The 26,354-nt window shown below is 36.3% G+C and overlaps 1 protein-coding gene across 1 annotated transcript in view; it reads right to left on the bottom strand.

The window, feature by feature from the left end:
- Dachs (unconventional myosin-IXb-like dachs) overlaps positions 1-26,354 on the bottom strand; it is a 57,287-nt gene that overhangs the window by 25,926 nt on the left and 5,007 nt on the right. Inside the window, exon 2 of the mRNA XM_071709543.1 lies at positions 7,073-7,615. Coding sequence (XP_071565644.1) covers positions 7,073-7,409 — 337 coding nt within the window. The 5' untranslated portion in view covers positions 7,410-7,615. The remainder of the gene's footprint in view (positions 1-7,072; positions 7,616-26,354) is intronic.

Raw genomic sequence — 26,354 nt, 5'->3', positions numbered from 1 at the left:
GGCAGGGCAACGCGGTGCTTTTCGTAACTACAAAGGCCACTGAGAAAACTTATGGCGACTCACAAGTGTTTATTCGCTCGAAAAAGATAAAGAAAGGGCGCGCGAAGTTACAGCGCAAGAAAGATGGCGGCGAAGATTAAGTTTTCAACGACGCATGCCGCAATTATTGTTTTATAAACAACTGATTTATGGACAGGCATTGTTTACAAATTTCAAATATTTTGTCCTCGATTATATTACTTAAATATGTCTCTTGAATAAATAATAAATACAATAACATTACATTTCTCCAAATAGAATATTTTCTTATGAAGTATTCTGTACCTTGAGACCTTAATTTTATAAGAAATATACTTTGAATTTATAACATCGTTCATCAACTAGAGATTAAGCTCATGATTTTTCAAGAAGTTCGAGGAGTCTGATTTATGCTTGCAGTAAATTATTATTCTGTTTTAGATTGGATATTAATATTGATTGATACGTGCAACGTACAAAAGTGATCGGCGTGCAATAGCGAATCGCGTCACGTTCTCACGGCACGTCTTATTGCTTCTAAGTAGACTGCTGACGCCACAAATGGTGCTGACTCTTAACTGCTGCTGCACAGATATAAATCACTACCGTAATGTTACATGCGTTTGTTGCGTTACTTTCATGACTTTTGAGAATTTTGATATCAAAATCATTTAAAGTTCCTATTATTTTGATTTAAAAAATGTATAAAAAAAATAAATCTTACAAATTAAAGAATTTGACGGGTGTATAATATTTTTGGAAAGAATATCTAAGGTTTTGTTAAGCCCGTCCGAGCAATGTCTATAATACTGATATCTGCTATATGATTAATTTTAGAAGTAACCGTGAACTGTGTTCTGTTTAAATCAGATTAATAAAATTAAACTTAGCAAAATAAAACTGATCAGACAAATCAATCTAGTCTACTAATGTCCATTTCTACCAATGTCAATTAACTTTAATCTCAACTTAACTTACTTTTTATCCTTTTCTAGTTTGAAGAATTAGAAAAAGTTAAAAAGTAAATTAAACTGAGATTAAAGTTAACCCACATTGGTAGAAATGGACATAAGATAATTTGAAATTTTGTTAAATTATTTTGTAAAGAACACTTTGAAGTTCTTCGTTTGTTCATATGTTAAAAGATTGACCTTCATTATATCCGTGCGTTGCTCATCATCACTGTCTTTTCTTTTGCTGCCCACTCGCGTCGGTATGCGGTCACCGACACTTCGTTATTGCACTAACGAGGTATTTCTTTTAATTGATCTGACAGCTGCATGATCAAAGAACCTTCGACCTTTGAATTCTATAATTTCATGTAAATCATTAAAATTGCTTTTCTCATAAAATCTCTTTCTTTATTTCTCTATTTGCTTATTTTTAATAGTACAGTGACATAAAAGTTAACATAAAATATTTAGTATAAATATATGAATAAAGAGAGATAGAGAGATAAAGAAAGAGAGAGATCATTAGTTTAATCCAAAATTAAAAAAAAAATAAACAAATAATTTTGAGCAAAATTTTTGTTATATAGATTACTCAAATAACAATTATACCCATCGATTTATTCTACTCAAAAAGATAAACAAAATTATTTGTTAGTTGAATATTTGTCAATAAAAAGGCAGAAGTCACTTATTGTTTTTATCTTTACTTTCAACCTCGCCGATTAGATTTTCGAAAAGCTCAACCCCTTTTACCACTCAATACCAATAGTGATCTAAAAATTTTGATTAGTATCCGAGTTACAAAGATTTAAAACGTGTAAAACGTGTAAACGCTTCCTAGAACTTACAATTAATCGGTTAATTAAAGCATAATATAATATTTAATACTTTGTGAGAAATTGTACATATCAACGATAACAGTTTATATCTCTAAAATTAGTGCAAGAAATTAATATAAACACTAATGTAAATATTTATGGAAGCTTTGAAAATGAGATATAATTAGAACATTGTTTTCTTCTATATATATTGTTATATTTTTACTATTACTTTTGTTGTCATAATTATATTCTTGTCGGTACTGTAGCAAATTATCTATAGATACTCGAAAGATCCAAGTATCCAATAATCTCGCGCTGACACTCCGTATCGTTGTATGTCTCGACAGGAAATAAATCCAGCGATGGGCGGGCGCGATCGATCATTCGTGCTAATTAATTCATCCGTCAATTAGTAAGGCGAACGTGAATGCGTGCGTGCGTGAGTGAGTGCGTGCGTGCGAGCGCGCGCGCGTGCATGTGCAATGCGTGCATGCGTCTTCTCTTGTCGGCACGGGTGCGCAAAAAAAAGCGTGCCCGCGGGGAGGTAATGAAGGGATGAAGAGAGCCACCGTTTCTCCGGGAATTTAATTAAACCGAGTGGAGACGAGGATAAGACGATACAGTACGTCGTCGCGCGCCTCGCAAGAAGTTCGCGTCGTAGCTCGTTCTTTCAACTCACTTCGATAATGATTTTCTCGCCTCCACACTCCCATGTATAAACACGTGTGCGTGCGTACCTATATACGTGCGCCTTATGTATGTAAATTTGTTTGCTCACAAGATAATAGCCGCGGAATCAGATAAACCGTGGAAGTTTCTATTTAGAAACGCAATTACGGCGACATATTTAATTACAATAATTTTAATTGCGTGCATATGTAAAATATATGTGCGCCGCTCTCGCGTTGCGGATTCGCAGCGACCGCGCGCCCGCGCCGGCTGCGTTTTCTATTCGCGACGGGGTTGTAAATATATGAGAGAGAGAGACACTCGCCGGCGCTGTTAACATAAATTTGCATCAGGACCCGGCCGCGGTTTTTGCGAAGCCTCTGCTATACGCTACCGGGCAAAAAGAAGGCATGCCCGGTTTCATAGACGAAGTTAAATTGGCAGACTTAAGATACCAGACTCAGGAGAGCTGAATACCTGCCACCTATGATCGATAGATTCATGCATTTTAGCACTTTTAAAACTCAGAATAAAGACACAGCGCGCAATATAATATTCCCAGTACAATCAGTATAAAGAATTGTTTTAAACGTTGTTTTATTCTATTTTTATATTTATTTGTATTACGTTTTTTCTTCGCTCTTCTCATTTTTTATTTATTCACAATTCTTCTCCTCTCGGAATTCACATTTACAATGTAAAACTAAAAGTGATAGAATCTCCGTTGGTTTTTTAACCTTAAGTCTCGAGGAGTGTGCTTGTCGTCCTTCACACTACATATGCCGCGTGACAGGTGCTGTGAAACACGCACATTTATGCATACGGACAAGTGACGATAATTCAGTCCGATTGCATATATAATTACCAAACCGTGTAATTGTTAATTTCTGATGCTATTATTAGGTACCGGTAATTAATGCAGTGCCAAAGTTTCTCGACACGTTTCGTTTCTCACGCGATGCCCGCGATTGATTAGGACATTCTCGCGCTCGAGAAGCGGTCGAGAATGATAAGTTCCGTGGGAAGAATCTGTAGAAATGGAAAAGGACGTTTTTCTTTATAGAAACAATACTACGCAAAACTATATAGTGTTTATAGGACAATACAATTTTGAAATATGTATATTTTATAAAAGTCTCTAGATCACTTGTGACGCCGTATTATTGTTATATTAAGAGATGTGAGATGCATCTTGTGCATCTACTTGTCGAAAAAAATAGAAGCTTTCGAGTCTTTCGACCACTTTTGCGGAAGTGATCTTTTCCAAAATAGAAATAATGCGCGCCATTATACAACGTTTATCTGGTAGAACCAATCGATACACCTTGCGGACCTTTTCGCGCCGTATGTTTTATTTATCGAATGCATCGGAGCGGCGCGACGAGGACCGAAAGGAAGGTGGTACGTACGTACGCAGTGATTTATGGGGGCAACACCTGACGGCATTTTGTTCGCTTTTGCATCAGCAGCGTTGTTACGTTGGCAGGCAGTTCCGCCCTTTTTTGCCTCCTTCCTCCACCTCGCCCCATTAGTAATGCCTCGGTCATTACGAACCCCCCATAGTCGATTCCCCGCGGCTAATAAATCCCGATAAAATTTCCATCCCCCCCCCTCCACTCTTCGTCTCCCCATGGAGTGGGTGGATAACCCGAGTAATTAGGTCACAATTGTTCCTAATATTTTCCACCATCTGCGCGCATTTTGTATTAAGATCGTATCGACATCCCGTGAAAAAGCAATTTTTGATTTTAAAAATAAGAAAAGAAGGCTTAACATAAGCAAAATTTAATTTATTCGCAAATTCTATTTTTAAATAAAGTAAGCAAATTAATTTACATCTTGCATAATACACATTTTTTATTACATTTCGTTGCAAAAGCTTTGTAAATTATTGAATTTATCTTCTGCCAAAATTTTGAAATACATATAAAAATATTAAACCATTTATTCTGAATCTAGTAATCTCTTTTAAAATAGACAAATAATTTCCTATAATTCTGCATGAATTTATCCCTGAATCCTTGATTATTCCCCAGTGTATACCATTAATTGGATTTTCCGATGTATATTATTGTTCGTCTATATAATAATACAAATCAACAAATAGCTTATTTCCTTGGCAATTTTATAAAAAATCGGAAAAATTGCTTTTAATAGATGAAGAATTAATTGCAATATTTTTATCAATGTGTTAGTCCCTTTCACGATGAAGGACGGTCGTAAACCGCCACCGGAAACGAAGAGTTCTTTCTTATAATTGAAGTAGTACGTAAAGTAGTACATAAAATCTTTTATCCCTCTCTTGGAAAAGTATAACGACTGAACTTCATTATTGACGATCGCCGATTCGTTTAAGAATCAAAATTATGAGAAAATGGTAATAAAAAATTGGAAATATAAAAAATTTAATTAGTGGCAAGTTAATTCAATTGCATTAAACTATTAGAGTATGCAAACGCTCTTTATTCAGCAGTTATAAATATAGGAGAATTATTTTTGTGCAAATATTATTCAAAACGAGAGCATAATTCGGCGATTGATCCAATTTTCAGTAGCGTAATCAAGAGATGTAAAATTTCGCTATAAATTGAGATAGATTAGTAAGTTACACGCGATCACGTGATACCAGTTATAATATTAAGCCACTATTATCGAGTCATGGCGTATTGTAAACCGGTATGTGCGACGGTTTACATGCGCCGCGCGCCGGTCATGTATTTAGCAATTAATCGCCAATTCCCGCCGTGCTCGTGTTCTTACATAGATATACTGAACGATAATGCGCTATAGCTCTTGCGACTGTTCATGAGACTGTATTTATGAATCTCAAAGTGCTCTTAAGTTACGAATCAAGTTTCCCCACGTTTACGATTTGCGTTGAAATTTGCAAAATTTGATCAGCATTCTGTTAATACAGCTTCAGCAGGTGATGAACAGTTTGTTGAGATTTATCTAACACTGCACTGGGAGAAAAGTGTGTAATATTTGTGACTATATAATTGCATAATTGGGGTTTTTATTTTTATTGCTATAATATTAGTAAAAATAATCATATATTCATAAATCTTTCAATTATCGTCATTAATACTTACTATAAATTACAGATTATAGTGTATAAAACCATGTATATGGTTGAATAAATGCATATTAAAGCTATGACAACAATAATGCAGAATAGAGTCAGCTATAATTCGTATTGTTAAAATAACTATAAAACTATAGTTGGCACGAAAAATAACTAAAAATTATAGTAAAATCGTGATAACAACTATTCCGACAACTATTTCTTTCGCTCTGTGCAGTAATTTTGGATTAAATCCGCTATTAGCGTATAAAGACGGACTTGGCGGTGCATTCATATAATTAATAGTGATTCGAACATAATGAACCCTATTATAGGGTCCATCGGTTAATTAGGTTGCGCGTTGATTTATTGCGATCGCCAGGTATCTGCCAGTTCTGGATGCGAGAGGCTAAGAGCATACCTCGTTGCATCTGCATAGCCGTGCCATGCCGGCTGACTCGCGCATATGTCGCGCATTCAGAATACTTTTCGATAGCTTGAAAGAGAGTTTATTCAATGTTCGTCCCTAGATCACTCCATGGTCTATAGATTCTCGTGATTGTCGACTCTCGATGATAGTCGAGATGGACATTAACGTCCAGTACAATCCTTTTTCGAGGTGCCACATGTATAGTGACATGCATTTTTGTACATACCTTTCAACAATTATCTACCATCCCGGAAAATTAGAAATGTATTTAATACAAGTGTTGAAAGTAATGTAATTAATATTGTTTAACGTTTAAAGAAGTAACCATCAATTCTCTAAGTAGCAAATAATTTACATAAAAATAATTATTTAACTTATTCCTGTAATTGACTTTTTTATAAAACTTCAATTTTCTATGTCGGTCCATTTGAAATAACGTTAGCGCGTTAGAATATGTAGAGACAACTGGTACTTTTGGAGGACACTGTACATCATCCTTCATCCTTCGGTAGATCGCGATGCTCACGAGCTGCATCCTTTATCGGAACGCGCGGAGTACAAGGAACGGCAGGGCGAGCGTGCAGCCTCCTCGCGCATCCTTGTATGTATATAATGCCCGAGACGTTCTCCGCAATGCGATTTGTAGAGGAGAAATGGAGCAAGTTGCATGAGGAAAGTTGCGCTCCGAGAGAAAGAGAGGCGACGGCGAGAGTTATCCCGCGCGTGTAAACAAACGAAATAGACGGAATAATCTGCGAAAGCACGGCGCGCGAGTGGCTCCGTTTCCCCAACTTCCTAAGATAATGCAGTCGTTGTTGATCTCGATGAGAGAACGTGGCGGTCTTAATAACCTCGTACCGAATATCTCGAGAAGCTTAATGAGAAAGCGTGAAAATCGGGGGGAAAAAATGACAAAAGGCATATAAAGACGGTAAAATTCTATTAATAAAAGTTTCGGGATAAATTAATACGCAGTTAGCTAATTTAGATATGTCAGGATACAACGTAAAAAATTATATAACATAGCATCCATTGAGAAACCAACTCTCATTTAATTCCTACGATAAAAGGGGCTCAACTCTCTCTCTCCTACATGAAGATCTTCTTAAACACTTACCCGAATAGAGTTTGGATCTCTCCAGCAGCCACGCTTGGAGAGCCAGACGCTCTCGATGCCGGCAGAAGAACTCGGGCCGGATGCCGTGCCTCTTCAGGAACTCATCGCACCTGCGGAGCGCCGCCAGCGCCTTGGCGGCCTCGATTTCGTCCACGTCGGCGATCAGGGCGCTGGAGGATCTCGCCTCGTAGGTCTCGTCAGGCAGCAGCATACCCACTTCCGCGGGGAAATCACTACCAGGTCGGTCGGACAGACCCTGAATCCTGACGGAACCTTCCTCGCCGCACTTGCCACCGTAAGTCCCGCTGCTCTGACTCCCGACTCGTCCCAGGCACATATTAGCCTCCGATAAGAAGCCCTCTCAATGTTCCCTCGGGATTTTCCTGTCCCCGCGATTATCACGAGGATTCATTTTTCATTACACTTCAGGCATGGTTGGACTTGACTGGCCACTGCTTCTTTCGCACGAGAAATTTTCGAAGATATTTCGAGATGCGATAATAGGTAATGCACAAAATCCATCCTCGAAGTACATTCTTTGCCCTATTTGATTTAATTAATGCAAAATCGTGATTTTAATGTACGATTTAAACTTTTTAAATAGATTTTTTAATTATTTATAAAGTATGTGGATTAATTTGTAAATCTGAATCCCTTTGAAGATATATGTTTATTTAATTTGTGTATAAAACTAAACAAAAACTCATGAAGCAAAAGATTATTTATATATTTTTCTGTTTACTGCAACGATTTTATTTCTTTTATTTTCTTTCTGTACAATACTCTTTTTATTTTCACACATAAAATTCTTCACTTTCATTTTTATTTAATTCTTGTTTAAGCGAACTAACATGATCTATCACCTCACAACGATCAATCATGAAGGATTCAGTAGATTAATCACTTTTTAATTCTTCGCTAAAAATAACAATTTCTTATGTATACAAGTACTCCTTCATTTTCCTATTTTATTTTGTATCTCTTTTTCTTTTAAAGGTAAATTCGTTTATAATGATTTATGTTGGCTCGTTTAAAATGCATTTATACGTTTATCTACACGTCAATCAATATCATAATTATCGATCGTGCTTGAACATCAGTCAGTCGATTGCCTCCTCATGCAGCTTGGCGACTCTTTCCTCGACATGCTCGCATTTGGTCACGCGAGACATCCCCGGCAAACTATCTCACTGCTCCTCAAGATCGATCTTGAATAGTGATAGCTACGATATTCTCGTCAAGGAGGTACCGATACTCGAAGCGAGATGTTGTTTTCCCGACTCAAGTGCCTTGTAGCGTTAGATATCCGTTCGCTCGAATGGATATATTGAACAGGGAAGTTCTTAGAGTTCTGTTATCCAATCATAGATTCCATCATCGGCATTATGTTATCTATTCCGCCAACGCCAATGTGACGACAGGAAGTCACACATCGTTGATATGATGACGGTCTATTACTGAGATTGAAGAATAGAAAGACTCGAGGTAAATTTGTTTAAAGATTTTGTCCTTATTATAAAATATGTCAATAAAAAGAATGTCAAAAACTAAAAAGTGTTTTTTTTAGAGTTTTCTGTTGAATCAAATAGGTTGTGGACAGTTTATTTCATTATAATAATTGTTTTTTTATTAGGACAGAAATTATGTAAGTTAAAATATAATTATTACTTTCTGAAAATTTTTGTTTCAATTTTAATCAGAAAATTCAAAATTTTTTGTTGGGTTTTTGGTTTGCAGAGAATAAAAAAGAAATATTTCTAGTTAAATTAGTGATTGTACAACAATAATGTCAAGAGTGTAAATTACTTTTAAAATAAACACAGTTATACCATATTTTTGAAATTGACAGTGTAAATAAGTTGTTTAATTAATGTTATTTACAATAATGTATTGCTACATATTAACGTTAATAATAATAATATTTACAATAACGATGAAGTAATACAAAATTGTACCAGCAATAAAACGATAATATATAATATTTATTATTTAGTTTAAAGTTTACAACAAATTAAAACATTATGGACAATTTTCAAAATGTAATTATTTATATTTACTGCATTTACACAAAAATGTGTCTAAAAATTTTGATATTTTTAAAAATGTATGTAGTTTCGATATTTTAAATATCTTTAAGTTCTCTCTGCAGGTAGCTCAAAAATTAATTGCGTAATGGAAGTTACGAGAAATTGAACTAGAAGTCTTGTATTTACGGACCGACTAAAATGGTGTCGCCTATGGAATTTACGGTAGATTGCTAGGGATTATAGGAGACGATGGCACCATTTAATAGCACGACCATTTCCATTTTAGAGTGCCGGCCAACAATGACACAATAACGACACCGCAAACCACTACGGTCGTCGCGATTATCGTGCATTTTCGTAGAGTCATCGATGGTCTGGACTATCAATGTCTACATTCTGTTGATAATGCTCTACTCGTCTTAAAAAATTTATCGTCAAAATTTCATTTATTTCTTGATTTTTACATTGTATTCTTTGATTACATTAATTATTATAATTTAATTGCAAATAAATTTTAATTCAATTATTAACATGTTAAAAAATAAAGTAACGTTAATGACGTTGATATTATGGTCTTTTTTAAAACATTTTTTTATTTAACGCATGGCATTATATTGGGATTTAGAGTAGATATGCTTTCTATTTATATTTAGGCAATATTTCAATATAAGATATATGAAGAAATTTTTAATATTTTATTTCTTTAAGACAGCACGGTCAAAATTATTATTTTATTAATCTTTTTTTTTCTACTTTACATAATATTTTAAAACATTGTTTTATATTCCAAATAAGATAATAATTTTTCTAAATATAGCAATCTTATTGTAGGTATGCCAAATACAAGTGATGTATTTTTATTTTTTAACATGTATTTCATCGATTTTATTATTCTATCGCAGAATAAATTAATTTTGCGACAGGAGCAATTTATTCTCGTTAGATCTTTTTCATATAATTTTCAGCAAACAAGTGAGATGCCGCTGGCGTAATTATTAAAATGTAAAGTGAGTGATATTAATTAATTAACAATAATAACACGCGGTCGATTTGACGACGAAAGAATCGCGACAACTCACTACCGATAGCGGTAGTGGTGATTGATCAGCATGCACACTCGTCGAGCCGTAATTAATCGCGCTTAATCGCCAATAAATCTTATTTGTCGCTGACAGGTTTGACTTGAATACATTCGCTTATAAAATTTTCACATCGGAATATTCGTATACTCTGTTTATATTATTTATTACTATATTAAAAATAATTCTTCATTTAAATGCGAAGTAAAATTCGTTATACAGATTATAGAACAACGTCGGTGCATTAATACAGTAGACTGCGTTTGTTGCATTCTGCATTTTCCTTTATTCTGAATCAGTATTCTGAATTGTGTCTCTGTAAACTGAACTTCTCTTTTTGCCCAATTCCCTACTACGTATTGCCCACGTGAAATAAATCAGGCGCCCGTTCCCGGGTTAAACATATAGTCACTTGACTATATGTTTAACCCGGGAACGGGCGCCTGATTTTTTTTGCATAAACGGTCACTTAGGATGATTTTTACATCCCAATTAAAAGTCATTGTTACACGAAAAAAAAGGATTAGCTACTATAGCAAATCTAGTTGTAAAATATGGGAATAACTATAACATTTCTTGCAGAAAGAGCTATAATTTTGCAATAGTAGCAAGATCTTTTTGCAATTATTACTAAGTAGCAAAAGGTTCAGCAAAACTCTAACAAAAGATTTTGATATTATTGCAAAATTATAGCTCTCGCGGCAAGAAATGTTAGTTATCCCATATTTTACGACTAGATTTGCTATAGTAGCTAATCCTTTTTTTCCCGTTTTATACTCTCTAAAAGTCGAAGAGTGAAATATTATTCAAAACAAGTGAAATGCAAATGAAAATTGAGCCTGTGCACTTTGAGTGATTTGCCATTCAACTTTTTGAGTGAAAAATTTCACTCTGTTAGAGTCACTTATCAGTCGATCTTTAGTGAATCGTGATTCACTCTTTACGTTTCGTGTTAGTTTCTCTGTCTTTCTTTTCGTATTGCTCGCTTACGAGCATCTCGTCACCTCTATTGTATATATATATCTGGAATCAGATACATGGAACCCACAACAGTTTAACGCCGCCGGTTCTCCGAACGGTTACTATAGAACGTATTGCGTTCATGGCAAGATACTCTCGATGGGTCGCCACTTCCTTCCGAAAAGAATAAAAACCGATGATTTTAGTCGCATTTGAACTCGGATCTTCGGCTCGCTTGGGCTCATTAGCGCACAACTCTGCGCCACGATCGCCCACAATGTATAATAATTGGCCTAACAGTTTAAAAATCTAAAAGAAACAAGCTAATGATTCGGAGACGTAAGAACCCTTTTTAATTCGGGAACGGGTGCCTAATTTTGTTTTTATATAAACGGTTATTTGAGATTTTTACACCCCAATTAAAAGTTATTGTTATTAATGTTATATTGTGTAGTTTTTATTGTTCTATAATTTATTATTATTTGAAGACAATATGTATATGGATTCATTCAACATTTTCTGAAAAAAGTAAGGAGAAATAAAAAAAAGATTTAATAAACGGACAGAATTAGCACATTAAAATTACTGTAATGTTCCCTTTTTCAATAGTGCGCTGTAAAAATTACCCCAGGCTCCCTCGAGTTCTCAGGTTAAAAGGGGAAGCTAGTAAAACACAGAGCATGTAACACCATCATACATTAATAAGAGTATAAATAGAAGAGGTAATCCACAATAAAAGAGTAGCTCAATCTCAACAATTCCAGAATAGAAAGTTTTACTGTAATTTGAAAGAGTCATAGTTGGCAAGACAATTGCGAATATATGCAAGACTTTTGCTACAAATTAGATAAGTACGCGTGAAGATGAGATAGGAAAAAAAGAGAGAGAAAGAGAGCAAAGGAGTTTCAACAACGTACATTTAAGAGCGTTCACATAACTCAGCTTTTAGTCTCGGCGCGCGCATTTAAGAGGGATGCGTATGTTCCACGTATGAGTGCGAGTGAGCCTGTGATTAGGGGCCCAGTTGAGCCCCCGAGGCTTCACAACCGCCCACTACGCGTTCAGGGGGAAGGGGGAACATACCTCAAACTCCCTCGCTCGCGTCTGCGAGAACGCGTGGGAACGTATCGGCTCGTCTATCATTCCGTTCTTTCTCCCAAACGCTATATTCGAAAGGAGATTAAAGGAGGAAAGAGTTACATATACCCCCCTTGCGCGCCTGTATTGCTAGGATTATGCCTTTTTAATCCTAAACGTATCAATTGTACAAATAATAGCTAATATCGTTATTCATTTTTCATTGCCATTTATATACGTATACTACCTTTACTAAAAAAGCTAGAACTTTGTTTTATAAAATATGTAATTATAAAATATATATTATTTATAAAATATATAATTTAAAATATCTTTTGCAGTCATATTTCTCTTTTAATTATTACATGTTTATCATATTTTTAACAAAAGATCGAAGAAATGGAGCAATCTCTAAAAAATATTCCCACGTTTGGAAATAATATCCTGTTTTCTCCAATCTCAGAGATACCATTAGCCAGCATCTTCACGTGACCTATGATCCCGCATACAGAACGATCAGTATTTTGGTGTGGACCGGGGAGAGGTGATGCTAAGTAATAGCAACGTAACATCGGCACGTCATTATCATTCTGTACATGTGTATATGTGGTGTTGCGACTGTGTGCGCCGTGCGTGTGTTCGCGATGCACGCCCGACACTTTCGAGCACGCCTCACGCGTATATGATTCTTTTTGCTCCACCATAATACACGCGTGATGCTCGTATTGCACCCCGTTAGCTCTGCGGTTAGCTCTCACGTTGTGGGTGTTCATAATGCACCGGCACCGCAGGCCGTTCGCCGTTATCGCGAGAGAGATTCTGATGATAGGCCGCCGCGACATCTGGAGTGCTCTTGGCAAATTCGGAGATTGCTCAGATTTCGTGAGCTCCCCGGATCAACACGTTCGCATATACAGGATGTCTTAAACGTCCCTTTTTTTTTTATTAATTCTGATTTATATTATTAAATATCTTTAAGCACGTAACTCTTTCGCATAAATTCGGTTATAGAAAATTATAATAATGAAAGAAATAGTTACGGTCGCAAAATTAAAGAAAAGAGAGGAAAAAATATTTAAAATCTTGATCAAAATCTATTACCTTCCACGTTTCTTCCAACGAGCTATTAATCGAATGGCTTTTGACCAAACTTTTTTATGTCGAGTTAAATATTTCTAGAATTCTCGAATTAACATGTAAATTTATTAATGAAACTCTCGGCCAAGATTAGAAATGTGGAATAACTTCCGAGAGGCGCTTTCCACGCTTAAGGAGAAGGACCAACGACACCCGGTAGATTTCTTCCGTAGCCGCGGTATCCAACGTTCTGCCGGAACTGAGATTCAGCAGAGGGAGAAAAGCTTAATTAAAATTCCAGCTACGTCGAGTCTACCCACGGAAAGTGCAAGAGATGTGTCTTATCCTACCCCTCCCCCCCGTCTCTCGTCTTGCTTGTCCATGTGACATCTCGAGAAATCGCGAAAATAAATAAGCCAAATCATACCCCGGAATATCTCAAGGTTCGCGCTGTTTCCGACAGTCTTCACCTTTTGCTATCAGTCGTCCCCTTTTTCTTCGACGTTATGTCCTTTCCACTTGCGTCGCGCATTTGCATTAGCTACAAACGATTTAATGCATGCATAAATCTCTCTTCATTTCAGAGATAAACTTGGCAGTCCTTGTGGAATTTGAATGAGTTGAAAACTGTTATTGTACGACAATAAGGATGCACATTTTTATTTCTTTTAAACTTTATTTATTCAATTACCGCAAAACTGCCGTATTTTGCATTTTGATAGGAACTCTAACGTTTTATTGCCTCATCATTGCGGCTTTGATTATAGTATATACGGCATAGTTACTGTTATTGTTAATATTTTAAAAGGAATTGATTTCTCTTTTCAGACTCTATCCTGGAGATATATACAAATGTAGTTTATACAATTTTATTCACATACCCTTCTTCTTATTATAAAACAATAAATGTCGGGCGAAGCTTGAAGGATTGAATTTACGTCAAAGAAATCTCAGTTTGTAAGATGACACGCAAGATGGAGGATCTTGCTTTCTTTTAAACTGACAATTGGCTCCGCCGCAACAGGTGCTACTGCGATCGCCAGCACCTTTAAAACCCCTAAATCCTTGCCCGAGTCTGTCGAAACATGGTACATAAAATCCGCTTAAATATCATTTCTTTACCAATCACATTAGAGGAGAGCAACTTGTTAAGAGTTAGAATACTCTAAAAATATTAAAGAATTGGTAACAATTATCGCTTAAGATGTTGCTTGAAGATATTGCTAGCAAAAAACGTTCTCTAATTGATATATTATTGAAGATTTCTTAAACCTTGGATGTTTCGAAGGCCAAGAAAGGCTGATGTTTTCAGTCTCTTTTTCTACGTTTCTCTCTCTCTCTCTCTCTCTCTCTCTCTCTCTCTCTCTCTCTCTCTCTCTCTCTTTCGACAAGGAAACTTCAGGTTTAAAGAAGAGAAGAAGAGAAAAAGAGCGGAGAGGTTAGAGAGGGATGGACCTCACCACTCTGACTCTCTAATTATATAGTACATCGTGTACCAAGCGAACGAGGTCGGAAGGTCACGGTTGCGAGAGGCACAAAACACGCCATCGAGATATATCGAAAAATTCAGTTGAGGTGCACAAGGCGCGCGGCGGGTAGCCACGAAATTTACCGAGCAACCGATAATAATTATTCTCCTGCCGCCAATCGGCTCTTTCTCTCGATACAGGCCAACTATTGGCTCGTTACAAACATTCTTTTGCTATACGCGTGTATAATAAACTGCAACAGCGAATAAATAGAAACGCAAGACAAGGATTAAAAAGTGAATCGTAAAGAATACAATGATTTAAAGATAAGACTTTTAACTGTCGATTCATAAGGAAAAGCAAAATAACATTATGTTGTAAATAAAGATTTAATACCTATAACTTAATAAATTAGTAAAACAGTCTGTTAACACTTTGGATAAAAAAACGATACGTATTTCGCTATGGATACATCGAGCATTAAGATAAAAATTAGGATTCATAATTCCTTAGTATCTCTAAGATGATCCCCCTCCTTGCCTTTTATCGGGCTCGGAAGAACCGACGAAACGAGACCCGCGCGGCTTTCAGCAACGACGCGGCACGATAACGATATGTGCAGTTTAGCGCAGGCAATGGGTACCGACTCTTGCGAGGTTCGTATATATGCGTATCCTGGTACAAGGATAGTCGAGAGCGAACGAGCGGCCGCCAGCCGGCGGAGAGAGAAAGAGAGACTCGGTGCCTATTTACCAGCCCCATATTTACACGCGTGCGAGCCCGCGCGTACATCCCGGGCTTTCTTTACCGGCTAATCTACCATCTTAGATCGCATTCCCCTATACACGAACCTAGCCAGCTCTGCAATTATAGGCAAAGTTTCGTTTGAACTCCGATTGAACTGTACTCTATATTTTCTGGCTCTTAGGCAAGACGGAACGGAAGAAATATGTGTTTATTTACAACGTTAAATGTACCAACGCGGGTTTTAACTTCAAAGGTAAACTAAGAGAATTTGTTATATTCCCTGTAGCAATCAGTGGCTTTGATAGAATAGGTAAGTTTAATTAGTATAATTATGATAGATTACATTTGAATGTATAAGTTTGGTAAGAGTTTAGTAGACTTAGTTTAATTATATATTTAGTTAAATTTAATTTAATTAAAATCTTCGGAAATATGATTCTTGATTATGAGAGATGTTCGCGTTTTTATAATATGTTATACTTACAATTGCAAATTATGAATCTTTTTGACATTTCAAAGTTTGTCTTTCTCACAGGCTAATCTACCATTGGATCAGCACTCGAAACACGGTAGCCGCGTGCCGTGTTTTACGATCCTCGCGATTGCAGAAAGGAAAGGTAAAAGAGGGTCCGTTGGCAAAGCCATAAAAATGGGGAAACGGAGATGCTGAGGAGGGTTGTTTGTGTAATTGATGGAAATAAGCGTGCCACTTCCTACACGACGCATATAAATCGAAAAAGACTTTCGGTCCATTATGCCTCGGAATCCCTCCATTTCCTAACTTATCCATCTGCCGATCTGTCGGATCTTGTCGCTACAAGATTTTGATTTTTTTATCGCATACATTTTTATTGCTTTGAAATTGTTGCGGTTGAATTTATTGCGGCTCACAGTTGTTTACATTTAATATATATTACATGTATATATTATTTACGTTATCAGATGTTATGGTAATACTGGCCAATATTTTCATTTTTGCATTTTTTATATAATCAATTTTGTATACAAAAATCCAATATGTGAAAGAAAATAATATTTTCCCGATTTTCCGGTTAAATTCCTAATTTTGTAATTAAATATACGCTACACACATTAATCTACCCTAAATAAAAATATTATATATATAAGCTTCACTAAACTCAAAAATAAAATTTAAAAAAATTATATTAGCTTTTACTGGTAGATAACTTTCTCGTAATATTCGCAATGTAGGGAAAAGAGAATTAACAATAAACGAATTAAATGTAACAATACCGTCAACCATTTCCACGGGAAGTGTAAGCGCGTGCGTGCAAGCGTGTACTCATAGTTTTTACCAGGCTAATCTCCCATCTTAGATTCTTAACAGCATTTGCATTTACGATACATGCAATGTAATGTCGACGGTTACGAGACTCTGGAATTATCTCCGTAGCAATTGTAGTAATTATCGCTCTGCTCTTCACCGAGGCCTGTGGGGTGAATCGCCCGTGATTTGTCTGTTTTCGGCAGCCTGGCATTTGCATCTCGATTGCCATTCTTATCGGACCCCGGTAATCATGCTAGAGACGATTTGCGATCACCTCCTTGTTCAAATTGTGGATATCACGAATTTTGCCGCAGTGCGGTACATTAGGACCAATTAGGGGAATGAAAAGTTGAAGAAATGAGATAGCCGATGGTGAAAAAAAAAGATCTCAAGAATTAACTTTATAATAATATCTAACATCTAATCTAAAAATTTTTTGTAATTGAACTATCAAGTGTCTCTCAAAATATTACTTACAAAATAAATTTCTGTATCAACCCCAGACCTACAGATGTATAAATATTTAATAAAGTTCGTCTCAATCTACGTATATAATAAATAATGAATAATAAATGCGGATTGCGAAAGTGCGAGCATATTTTTAAAGCGTTTTTCGGCGTAAAAGTGAAGTAACGTTATGAAGATGATCTCGGGGATTCATTATGAATTCCGGCGACGAAGACTTCCGCTTTTCCGCGTCGTGATTACTTCAGGTCTGTGGCCATTTTTTCTAGCTGGTTCAATGGAAGAATGGCGAGAAAAAGTTGGAGCGTGTACACAATAGCGTCTTACCACCTCGCCGCGGTAATAAAAGGAGTCGCGTATACATGATATATTTTCCGTGGCGGTCTCGCTAAAAGCCATTAACGCTTGAAAAAGTTTAAGCACGCTCTATTGTTAATTTCCTAACGTCGTTGTCGGTAGTCGTAATTTCGTTGCATTACTCGAACAATCGCGCAATGTAAACACATTAAGAGCATTATGCAAAATGTTTAAATGCTGTATTGACTTAATGTATGGTTTTAGAACTATTTTTTATATTCAATAATTCTTCAATACGTATAAAAAATATAGCATTTTTTAAATAAAGTATTTTATAAAGTACGAGGAAAAACTGAGCAGAGAGCCACTTGTCTCACCAGTTTATGATTTTTTTATTTCATGAGAGAGAAAGAGAGAGATCGGATGACCGGATTTTAAGAGGATTTAGTTGAGATGAAACTCAAGATTATTACTTAGAACGGGCATTTTACGCTTTCAAAGGTATGCTGGATTAAAAATTGTCTATATATGCAGGCATTGACATACTAAATTTTAAAAGAAATGCTCGTAGAATATTCTACGTTGCTTTTTAAAAATTTTATTATTACAATTCTTTTCTTCTCTCTAAGATGTCACAGAGTCGCAAATTCGTTCTTTCAGATGCAAAATCATGTTTGTCATATTGCAAATGTGTCTATTTCGGTGTATGACTTGTTGCAAATAGCATGAATTGCAGAATTTCCAGGCAGAGCACTTCTTGCTCCCATTATCGAAGCAAATTGGTTGTATGGCTGAGATCTGGAGAAACCGTTTTTTATTTTATTTCCGTATCTTACAGTGTGTTCCTATGAGTGTATTTATTTGGAATAAATTTTTTAAAAACCGTATTGTTCACCGTTATACAGTAATTTTTGGATAATAACACTGCAATTGGTGAATTACACGTTCTTATCGAGGATCGCGGACTCTGAATAAGAACGCTGTGCACTCTGTCTCTCCTCTCTAGCGGCTGTTCCGAGTCCTTATCTCCTTTAAAGTCCTGATCCTTCGTTCGCCCTGCGGGTGTTTAACGCCCGCAGGTATATAGTTTCGTATTACTTTGAGATGCTCACTTCGAAATTCATCCGGTACGAATTAAAGCGGTTACAGTGATAAAAAAAAGCGCAGGTACATGAAATTCAAATATCTGCTGTTTTATAAACTTGATTTCCACACTGTATGAAAATGAAAACAATAATTTTAACTCGATAGCGTGTTTATATTGTTTGATATTTGGCGATTCCATATTTTGTCACGTAGCCGTAGATTTGTTCCCAAATGTTCACTTCGTATCAAGAAGTTAGCCAAAAGAATTGGCGGCGCAGTGAGTACAGTTAAACACGGAAACTGATTGGTGTGATAGTACCGACCCTGAAATGACACACGGCGTTTGCAGACGAGCGCAATCTCGACGTTCAAAGTCAACAATGATATGAGGTTGATTGTGATATGTAAATGGAAGATCAGTGGAAAGGGATAGGAGGGGGCGTGGTGGTAACCTAATGAATATTTATTGGTCCCGTTTGGCGACAGTAAAGTATAGCTATATATTGATACTTCGCCGGACGCGTCGATTAAACGTATAATTTTCGAATTAAAGCCCCGCGATCGTATTAAATAGTTGCCTCATGCAAATACGGAACGAAATGCATATTTTATACTCCACCCCCTTTGACCCATTTTTCGTTGTTTTCGTTCATAGTTTAGTTCTAGTTTATAAATATAGTTAAATGCACTCTAAAAAGTAGAATCTCAAATTTCAGAGCGTTAGATATTTGAAAGAGGTTTGAAAAAAATAACTATTCCTAAAAAAAACAGTCTAAAACTTTCCGGAGAGAAGTCTACGAAGTTTGTTTAAATAATTTACTAATTTACTGTCGACTTTACTCACTCGTATTAGCAGCGAAAGGTTTATTCTTGAAAACTCTCTCTTCTTCATTTAACACCGATTTTCAGAATCCTTGGATAATCCCGTAGTCTCAACTCGCCGGTACGGATTTAGCAGAGATACAAATAATCCTTTTGGGCAAATCAATCACTTACAAACTATTTATCATTCACTTCACTTCGCGACGTTAGTCTCTTCCGAAAAAAAGAAACCAAAAACGCGCGCGCCTCCTAGCGATCTGGATCGATTCAATTCTACAGATTTCTTTCGCAGTAACCGCGTTTTCCCCGTGGTTAGACACAATTCTTGACTCCGCTCCTCCGAGAGAGGAAGATTCACTCGCGGGGCTTCCTGCAGAATCGATTATCGCGGACGTGTTCGCCAACTGTCAGAGGATTTTTTCGTTCCTGATTTGCCAGTGGTTAATCCATCACGCTTCGCGCGAAGCGGGGCGCGAAGAAAACCGCGCGTGGCGAATCGAAGATGGCGCGCGGCCTCAAAGAACGCGCATTAATTCAACGCCAAAGATCATACGTTGACAAATGCGTGTCGGCTAAATGAAAGAAAAACAGAGCGCGTCTTATGTGCAGCACGCGCGCGCGTTTCAGTTATAAGCGCATTTTAAACAAACTTTTATTATCACACGTGCAAAAATTTAATACATCAAATTTAATAGATTCTTTTATATTCCTGTGTTTATCACAAATTTTTATTCATCATGCTTTTTTTTTAAATATTCTTATTAATTTATATCGCTATAAGTGTTATTCTATCTGCTCGTTCGTTCGTTCATTTAATTACAATGGTTTCTGAAAGCAACAAAATACACATGCATGCGAAATATCATATTACGAAGAATGCGTTATGTTTCCACGAAAATAAATTATCAGAAAATGAAAAGTAATGCTCGTTGTCAATACCGTTTTATATATCGATAAGATAAAAGTACAACAAGAGGAAGAGAATTTTAAATATTATTAATTATATATTTCTTAAGTGCTTATTAAAAGAGCAAATTAATATCCAATTTTTGTAATAAACATTAAAAAAAATTTAAAGTTGATGTAGACAGTTGTTAAAGATGTCATTCATTTTTAGATAATTTGGTAAGTTAAAATTAAGATGTTTATTTATATACTTTCTGCTGAAGATATTGGAGAACCCCAAAAATTGAAACTTAATTTACCGTTTAAAGGATAAAATAAAGCAATGTACGATGACAGTATAATGCTGATGCATCGCTGACACCTGATCCTTCGATCAATCCTTCTTAAGGATCGCCCCGGGGGCGTATAAATTCTTGGATGTCTTTCCCGCGCGACGTTGATGAATAACGCGTTTATCACGAAAATACAAAACGGGTGTCAAAACAGAAACACAGTCGCGAAGCCGCGTGCGTGAAAGCCGGGACGTCGCGGGACGACCTTGCCGTGTGGATGGTCCTTAAAGGGGAGGACGATTTCGCGCCACGAAGATTCGCGTGACTAAATTCGCGTGAAGGAGAGAGATCGAGTGAATGAGCGAACGTGTCCAATTAACAGAGATTTATTAACCCGACAAATTCTCTTATCGAAATTAACCTTAATTAAATGCTAACGAATTAGCTTTCCGTTCTCTTTCGGCGCGTATGTTAATGCGAGTGTGTTGTATTGTATTTATTAAGAGCTGTTTATATCCTGCTCCGTCAGATGTTGAGTAATTACTATGATTAATTTTACGACCTAATTTGACAGTTCTTTCTACAGTGACTTACGGTTTTGCAATTTTGCACCCATTCCAATGTTTGTTTTGTCATAATTTGTTTATACTTGAATATGCACTCTTCCTTCTAAAGATTACGGTTGACAATTAATAATTATCATTTTAAGTATTCTAATCCTTCAATCTTCCGGTTAGTTTCTTTGATCGACATTATAACTCTGTCAGATTTACCTTGTTACGTAGACGATTCGTCTTTAAAGCAGTCGCGAAGAGAACTCCTATTTTAATAGCATAATCCTTACGCTTTTTCATTTTTAATTTTTAAATATATGTGAACAAGTTTAAAAACATTACTTCGGAGCAATTGTAAGAAGTTGGCCAATGCTTCCAACTGTTGCTCTTACGCACCTCTTTGTCACAACGCTACTAAAGCCTCTTTCAGTCTGAATTCACCGGTTTTAACATCATACGCATCCACAATAGAGTACACTGAAGGACACTTGAATAAATTCCCCCAAATCGCGTATCACAATCACATTGTACTCCTCATCCGTTTCCAATCGCGCGCGAGTCTAAAATCAGGACCCGGCAAACGTAGGGTTGGTTCTCCAACGAGGGGGGAGGGGGGCCCCGCCGCAAAGGGGCCCCGGCGTAGTAAGATCACTTTGCGTCGAGGTGGTTACTCGGCTGTCCTTGTCGGTGGTGGGTGAAAGAACAGGACGAGATGTACTTGGCGCGAGATCTAGCCGAGAGTGGTACCACCGGCCACTGAAGAAGAAGTGTGCTGTGTGCGGATCGCACACGGCCGGGTGAAACGAAGACAGGAGAGTTGAAATGGTAAAGGACAGCGGAGAGACCGAAAGAGAAGTAGAAGGAGGACGAGGAGAGAGAGAGGGGGGAGAGATACGCCGCGTCCTTCGTGATGGGAGGGAGACAGAGGTCCGTCAAGGGACCCACAACCCGAAAACATGGCCATCTGGGCTTCCTCGTCCTTTCTGCTCCTTTTTCGGTGCCCCCCTTAGCCAGAACTACAGTGTTTATCGCGTTCACTTATCTGGTCACCCACTCATTCAATTCAAAACACTTGAATATATTCTACCTATCAAAAGGAAGTAAATATATAAATATACAATTAAAGAGAAAATTGGAATATACTATCAATTAAAATATGCACTTTTAATTAGTGGCGGTACGAAGAAATACAGGGTATAAAAAATACAGAAATCAATTTAAAAAAAAAAACATTTTAGAGCGTATGTACTGTAAGAATTTTAATTCTAATGTATACAAGTAGAATATATATTTTTATGCTTTAATTTTAATTGGATAATTTGCAGAGTTTTTCAATTTTAAAGATTTAAAAGTTTTTAGGGATAATCAACCATTTACCAAAGTAAAATGGTGATTATTCAAATGGCAAAGTTCAAATGGCTCCTGCAATGACGCAGCAAGAAAATTAATCTCACGCCGTTACTCGGAGGACTAATCTTTTCGGGTGACACGTTGATCCTGAAGTTGTACGGGTCATCCATGAATGATCGCTCGACAATTGCTTCGTCTATGGCGAAGGTCGCGAGCGAAACAGCCGATTGAAGACTTTCCTGCACCATCATCACCCTCGCCTCGGGTCCTAAGGCATAATGCGATAGCCTTTTACCGCGATAATATGAACATCAACCAGTAACGATCGTTGACAAGGAAATGTGGACAAGTACTAAGCCTAGAAGCATTACTGTCTGTCATCTTTCCGATGAATAAAATCTGGTTTTTATGAATCAGAATGGAAAGTATCGAAAAGCTCAATCTACCTGAAGAAATAAAATAGGAAAAAATAACAGAAAATAAAAAAAAATGCGGCTATATTGTAAAACATTATGTTAAATTAGCTATAAGATAATACAAAATGAAAAATGTAACTTTAAATATAAAAAATAAAATTATCTTTCAAGATTGTTTAGTACATAAATTGGTAAAAATCCTAGCATAAGAGGATTATCCGAGAAGAGAGACACGTCACTTCAAGAGTCACTCGGTTATATTCCTACTAATTGTCTTGATTAAACAAATAATGTGATTAACATGACAAGTAAGATAGGACCGTAACTTTTTACACTCCCCTGATGTATCGCTACTGTTTGCGGACAACGACGAGCTGCCCTCACCGAGGGCCTTGTATTATGGTAAACGAGACATTGGTGGTAGGCTGCCAGTCAGGAATGCCCCTGCTTCTCTCTCTCTCTCTCTCTCTCTCTCTCTCTCTCTCATTTTTTCTCTTTACCTCCTTCTTCCTGTTCCTTGCACTCTTCTTCGCGGCCGTTGTTCGAAGCTTCGTCGCGTCCGCGTTTCCTACCGTCGAGCCGTCGCGGAACCCCTAATGAAAGCCCTTTCCCCGACCACCAATTAACACCCAAGTGACACCCAAGGGATCCAGCACGTCCTAACAAGGACGAGAATGAAAGCATCCTTCAAGTTTAATTCTCTTGTGGTCTTCCAATAACAGTAATTGCCTTACAATTAATTTATCCGTTACACTTTCAATAATTAATCCACACAATCTTCAAATTATATTCTAAAAAGTTTTATTAATAACCAATATTGATATTTATTAATAATTTTCAATGTTTTTAACTGATTTTTTAAAGAATGTTATCAATTACACAGACAGTATAAAAAGAACTACAATCCAGAGTCGATATCTCTATAGAATTTGTTGATTAAAAAAAAAACATCAGCATAATAATTTGGAAATAAAAAAATATCAATAAAACAGTGATGTTTCTAGTTTACATAAATTCAAGAACATTTTTAAAACTAAATAAATAATAAATAAAATACGCAATGTTTCAGAACTCTAAAATGTTAACAATTCAAAATATTTTTATATAATGTAAAGAATGTGTTTTTATATGATGTACAGAGTAAAACAGAAGCAATTGCGAGGAGTGTAAGATCCATATAGAGATGCGGTAGGCATAATTGATAAGACGTCGGAATGCTTAATGCCGTTAATCCGCTCAGCGTGTTAATTCTCCGCGCAACGTGACAACTTGTGACGCGCAGCGCGCTCGTTATGACGAGCTGACTATCTCTTATAGGGACACACGATGATAATTCAATTACGGTCGGGTACACATGTTGAATAGTTCGTGCGCATGAATATTGGTTTCGCATGCAGAACGGGGACGGGACCACACATGCCTATATTTACCCTAATGGATAACGAATGCGTACCTTGTAAAAGTACGCCTCGAGCGACGTTTAAGGCGATCCGCGCTAACCAGATTGATATAACAGCTGTTCGTAGATAAGGGCAGGAACATTTATCTGCGCATCATCGGCGCCCTTTCACTCGAATCCTTTTCAAATATGAAAATTTCTCTCGAGCAAGAAGGTTCTTTTCCGCAATCCTTCATGATCTTTAACATATTATTTAACAATCCCTCTTTTGTGGAAGACAAAAGATGGAGAAAGTTTACCTTAGAATGCGAAAATTTAACTAAAATTCTATAACTTAAATTGAAGAAAAGATTTGATGTGGATAAAAATCTAAAAATCATCTCTTAAATTGTTATTCTATCTTCATTAAATAACATAAAAGTGCGAAAAATAATTTGTATTAATCTATATTGGCGAAAGAAACGAGAAGGTTTAATAAACGCAAACTTTAATATTTTTTAAGTATTTTTTAATTGTGATAACCTTCTTGAATAAATTCGGAAAGATTTATGAAATATCAGTGGCACGTTAAATTTTCTTACACTACATTTAACTGAAAATGGATAATAACCAATTTTATTTTGGATATATTATTTTCTCCGAGCGTGGACTGCATTCATTAAAATACAAAGGTTTCTGCATATTAACGAGCAGATATCATATCAAATTACCTATTTTGTCTGATAATATCGCTACAAATTAATTTGAATTTTGCAACGTAGGCATGCGCTGAATAAAAACGTATCATTAATTCCGTTTTATAAAATTATAAAATATTACGTAATTGTATGAATTGTTTCCGCGGTGAACAGAACCTCAATTCACAATTACACTTAATTAACTAATTATAATTATGTAGTTAATTAGTCAGCTTTTCGATACCAAGAAATTTTCCGGGCGTTTTATATATCACTTCTTTTAGATTTTCAGATATTTTAATTAAGGTAATTACAGATTTTGGAAATAAATCTTCTTTGAGATTAATATACAAGATCGTATTTTGAAAGAAATTAGAAAAACATTTTGGCACTATAAAGGATACTTTAAATTGTACTATCGTACCAAATTAAGATAAAAGTTTAAGTTGTTGATCTAAAAATCGCTCGCACAGAGAATGAATAACATATTTTACATTCTTCCTATTATTTATTCTTTGTTATTATACACGAGTAATCCGGAACTTTAACTTTTCATCTTCCGATCTGTCTTTTTGTTACGTGTACCTTCCAAAGATGAAGCAGATTATTATACATATAATCATAGCTTGAAGGATACATTCTAAGGGAACCCTTTTGTACATTATCCTTCTAGTTGGAAGGTATCAACAGTCGATATGTGGCAAGCGCCTTCAGTAAAGCAGAATATGCTTTCTCGAAACCAGAGAGAAGCCTGAGAGAGGCCATCCCTGGCCATCCCGGCCTTTTTCGTTAAGGCCCTGTACGCTACCGCCAGTACATCCATTTTCGAAATTGGTACTACATAGCAACGTTCATTTTCCGGCACTGCCGATAAAACATTTTGGTGCGCGTCCGTGCTACATCTGCAAATGTATATATGTTACGGGCAATTTGATTAATTCGGTCATTATGCATAATGGCCGGGCAATATGCATAATTCCCGCTTCTTTCGGGACATTTGAATAATAAAAGCCAAAATGTTCAAATTAATCAAACTGACCGGTCATTATGCATAATGCCCACAGACAAGTGGGAAATGTGATTAACATATTAAAATATCTTTCTAAAAAGAATGGCAGTCTGTCTATAATTTCAACTTTCGGTAAATGTCTAAAATTAGGGCCCCAACGAGAAATCAATTGAAAAGAGGTAAATTCTATGTATTTTTGCCCCTCGAATCCAAAACTGTTGATAAAATTTGGGGGTCGCTAGAATTTGTTAAGATATCGTTAAGAAAATAAGAAAAAAACACTAAACTCGGATATTTGGTTTTTT

This window comes from Temnothorax nylanderi, unplaced genomic scaffold (assembly GCF_030848795.1).
Source record: "Temnothorax nylanderi isolate EJ_2023f unplaced genomic scaffold, tnyl_v1.0 TNYL_tig0079_pilon, whole genome shotgun sequence".
Lineage (NCBI taxonomy): Eukaryota > Metazoa > Arthropoda > Insecta > Hymenoptera > Formicidae > Temnothorax > Temnothorax nylanderi.
Note: the sequence above shows the minus strand (reverse complement) of the source record. Positions and strands in the feature narration are given on the sequence as shown.